At 39.6% G+C, this 3,534-nt stretch overlaps 1 protein-coding gene across 1 annotated transcript; it reads left to right on the top strand.

The window, feature by feature from the left end:
- Nucleotides 1–1,127: 1,127 nt before the first annotated feature.
- LOC140920706 (uncharacterized) lies at nt 1,128–3,227 on the top strand. The gene is made up of 4 exons (XM_073369522.1): nt 1,128–1,465; nt 1,785–1,858; nt 2,455–2,954; nt 3,033–3,227. Exons 1-4 carry the CDS (start codon nt 1,128–1,130, stop codon nt 3,225–3,227), a joined length of 1,107 nt encoding a protein of 368 aa, XP_073225623.1.
- Nucleotides 3,228–3,534: the final 307 nt, after the last annotated feature.

Raw genomic sequence — 3,534 nt, 5'->3', positions numbered from 1 at the left:
CACAGTCTCAAATCCACAAAATAAAGTTAATGCAGTGACAACGAGGAGTGACAAGGTAAGTGAACAAGTACCACCTAAAGCCAAACAGAGTGGAAGTACTCCGACTTCAACTCACCCAGAGGAAATGGTCACACCGACATTAGTGTAGGAGCACGTCGTTCTTGAAAAGGAGGATGAACATGTGGTACAAAAAAGGGAACCACTGCCAAAACCATAAATTCGACTTCCATTCCCTCAAAGATTAAGAAAGGAAGAAACTGAAAAACAATTTAGTAAATTTCTTGATGTTTTTAAAAAACTGCAAATAAACATTCCTTTTGCAGAAGCATTAGAACAGATTCCGACATATGCCAAATTCATGAAGGAAATTTTGTCAAAAAAAAAAAAAAGAATTGGCGGGGAAACATTGATGCTTACCGAAGAGTGTAGTGACATCTTACAGAGAAAGCTGCCACCGAAGCTCAAGGATCATGGAAGCTTCTCTATCCCTTGTGCTATTGGAAATAGAACTTTTGGGAAGGCCCTGTGTGATCTTAGGGTTAGTGTAAGTCTTATTCCCCTCTCCATATACAAAAAGCTAGGCATTGGAAGAGTCAATGACACACAACTAATGTTACAATTTGCGGATCATTCAATGAAACACTCGTATGGAGTGGTAGAAGATGTGTTAGTCAAGGTGAATAAGTTCATTTTCCCAATGGATTTCATGGTACTAGACATGGAGGAGGACAATGAAATTCCTTTGATTTTGGGGAGACCGTTCTTAGCAAAAGGGCGAGTTATGATTGATGTAGCGGATGGCACCTTAACTTTAAAGGTAGATGAAGAAACTGTCACTTTCAATATTATGAAAGCCATGGAACATTCAAAATAAATAGAAGGGTGCAATTGAATCGAGATCGTAGATGTGATAGTCAACGAAGAAATTGAGCATCAAGCACCCATTTTGGCACTAGGAAGAGTGTTATGCCTACCCCAAGATGTTGTTAAGGAAAGTGTTAGAAGCATCACCATCTTACTCCCCCCCCCCCCCCCCCCCTCCCCCCTCCCCCCGTTTCCCTACTAGATGGGAGGAGTTGAAAGGGGATGAAGACAAGTCCTTAGAGAAAAAGAAAGAGACATCACAGATGGAACTCAAACAGTTGCCTCATCATTTAAAATACATATTCCTGGGTGAAAAAGATAAGAATCCAGCTATCGTTAGTGCAAGCTTGAGTGGTTTACAAGAAGATAAGTTGTTGAGAATTCTGCGGAAGCATAAGGGTGTCATCGGTTGGTCCGTTAAGGACTTGAAGGGAATAAGTCCGACTTTTTGCATGCACAAAATCCTAATGGAGGACAATCACAAACCAGTTGTACAACCCCAAAGAAGATTGAATCCGAAAATGAAAGAAGTGATTAGGAAAGAAGTGGTAAATCTCCTAGAAGCTACTCTCTCATTTACCCCATCTCAGATAGCTCTTGGGTGAGTCCCGCCCAATTGGTACAAAAAACGGGGGGAACAGCTGTCATCACAAACAAAAAGAACGAGCTAATCCCTACAAGAATGGTTATAGGGTGGATAGTTTGTATTGATTATAGAATATTAAGAAGATCTACGCAGAAGGATCATTTCTCACTCCCTTTCATTGACCATATGCTTGAGCGACTAGCTGGACATGAGTATCTGTAGCACCCGAGGATCAAGAGAAAACTACATTTACATGTCCGTATGGGGTGTTTGCTTATCGATAGATGTCATTTGGACTGTGTAATGCTCCTGTCACATATCGAAATATTGGTAGGTGCATGATGTCCATATTCTCTGATATGATTGAGAAACATATCGAAGTATTTATGGACAACTTTTATGTCTTTGGTTCATCTTTTGATAATTGTTTGACTAGTCTATCTCTTGTATTAGAAAGGTGTGAAAAATCTAACTTGGTCCTAAATTGGGAAAAATTTCATTTTATGGTAAGAGAGAGAATTGTGTTAGGCCACCGAATCTCCCACAAGGGGATCGAGGTTGACAAAGTCAAAGTTGATGTTATTGAAATACTTCCCCCTCCTACCAATAAAAAAGGCATTAGAAGCTTTTTAGGCCATGCTGGATTTTATAGGATATTTATAAAAGACTTTTCAAAAATTGCAAAACCTCTTACAAACCTACTTGTGAAAGACACACCTTTCAAATTCAATGAGGATTGTTTGAATGCTTTTAACAATTTAAAAAATAAGTTGATAACTGCCCCCATTATCACTGCACCTAACTGGTCACTACCTTTTGAAATCATGTGTGATGCTAGTGATAATGCTATCAGGGCAGTTCTGGGACAAAGAAAGGATAATTTGTTGCGTGTAATCTACTACGCTAGTCATGTTTTGAATCAGGCACAACACAATTATGCCACAACTAAAAAAGAATTATTAGTTGTAGTTTACGCTTTGATAAATTTCGATCTTATTTATTAGGATCGAAAGTTATTGTTTATACTAATCATGTTGCCTTGAGGTATTTGTTTGCTAAGCAGGAATCGAAGCAAAGACTACTCAAGTGGATTCTATTACTACAAGAGTTCGACATTGAGATCCAAGATAAGAAGGGATTAGAGAACACTGTAGCCGACCACCTATCTCGATTGGAGAAAGTGGAGGAAGATGACAACACTAGACCAATACGAGACCAGTTCGCTGATGAGCACATCTTCACAATTATCAAGGCACCTTGGTTTGCTGACTTTGCTAATTTCAAAGTAGGTGAGGCAATTCCATCGGATTTCACATACCAACAACGAAAGAAGTTTATCCATGATGCCAAATTCTATGTATGGGATGAACCCTTTCTATACAAAAGAGGAGTGGATGGGTTGTTGCGAAGGTGTGTGACTGAGGAGGAGCAAGAAAAAGTCTTGTGGCACTGCCACGACTCTGATAATAAGGGTCATTTCAGTGGGGATCGAACTGCAGCAAAAGTTCTCCAATCGAGTCTATTATGGCCTTCATTGTTTAAAGATGCATTCAACTATGTGAAGAAGTGTGATTGATGCCAGCGCATTGATAACATTTCAAAATGGGATGAGATGCCTCAAAATCCTGTATTAGAAGTAGAAGTGTTCGATGTGTGGGGTATTGACTTCATGAGTCCATTCTCATCCTCATATGCAAAAGTCTATATTTTGGTGGCGGTAGATTATGTCTCAAAGTGGGTAGAAGCAGTTTCTACACCAACCAATGATTCGCAATAGGTCATCACATTTCTCAAGAAGAACATATTTGCGCGTTTTGTCGTGCCTCAAGCTTTGATTAATGACAAGGGCACTCATTTTCTAAACCGAAAATTGGAATGCCTTTTGAGAAAATACAATGTGCGTCATAGGGTGGCAACCCCATATCACCCACAAACTAGTGGGCAAGTTGAAGTATCCAACAGGCAGCTCAAGTGAATCCTTGAAAAGACAGTCAATGCTTCAAGAAAAGATTGATCAAAGAAACTTGATGATGCACTATAGGCCTATCGAACAGCTTTCAAGACCCCCTTGGTATGTCGCTGTA

The sequence above is a fragment of the Cicer arietinum genome, chromosome 6, assembly GCF_000331145.2.
Source record: "Cicer arietinum cultivar CDC Frontier isolate Library 1 chromosome 6, Cicar.CDCFrontier_v2.0, whole genome shotgun sequence".
Classification (NCBI taxonomy): Eukaryota; Viridiplantae; Streptophyta; class Magnoliopsida; order Fabales; family Fabaceae; genus Cicer; species Cicer arietinum.
This window is presented reverse-complemented; position numbering and strand designations above follow the sequence as displayed.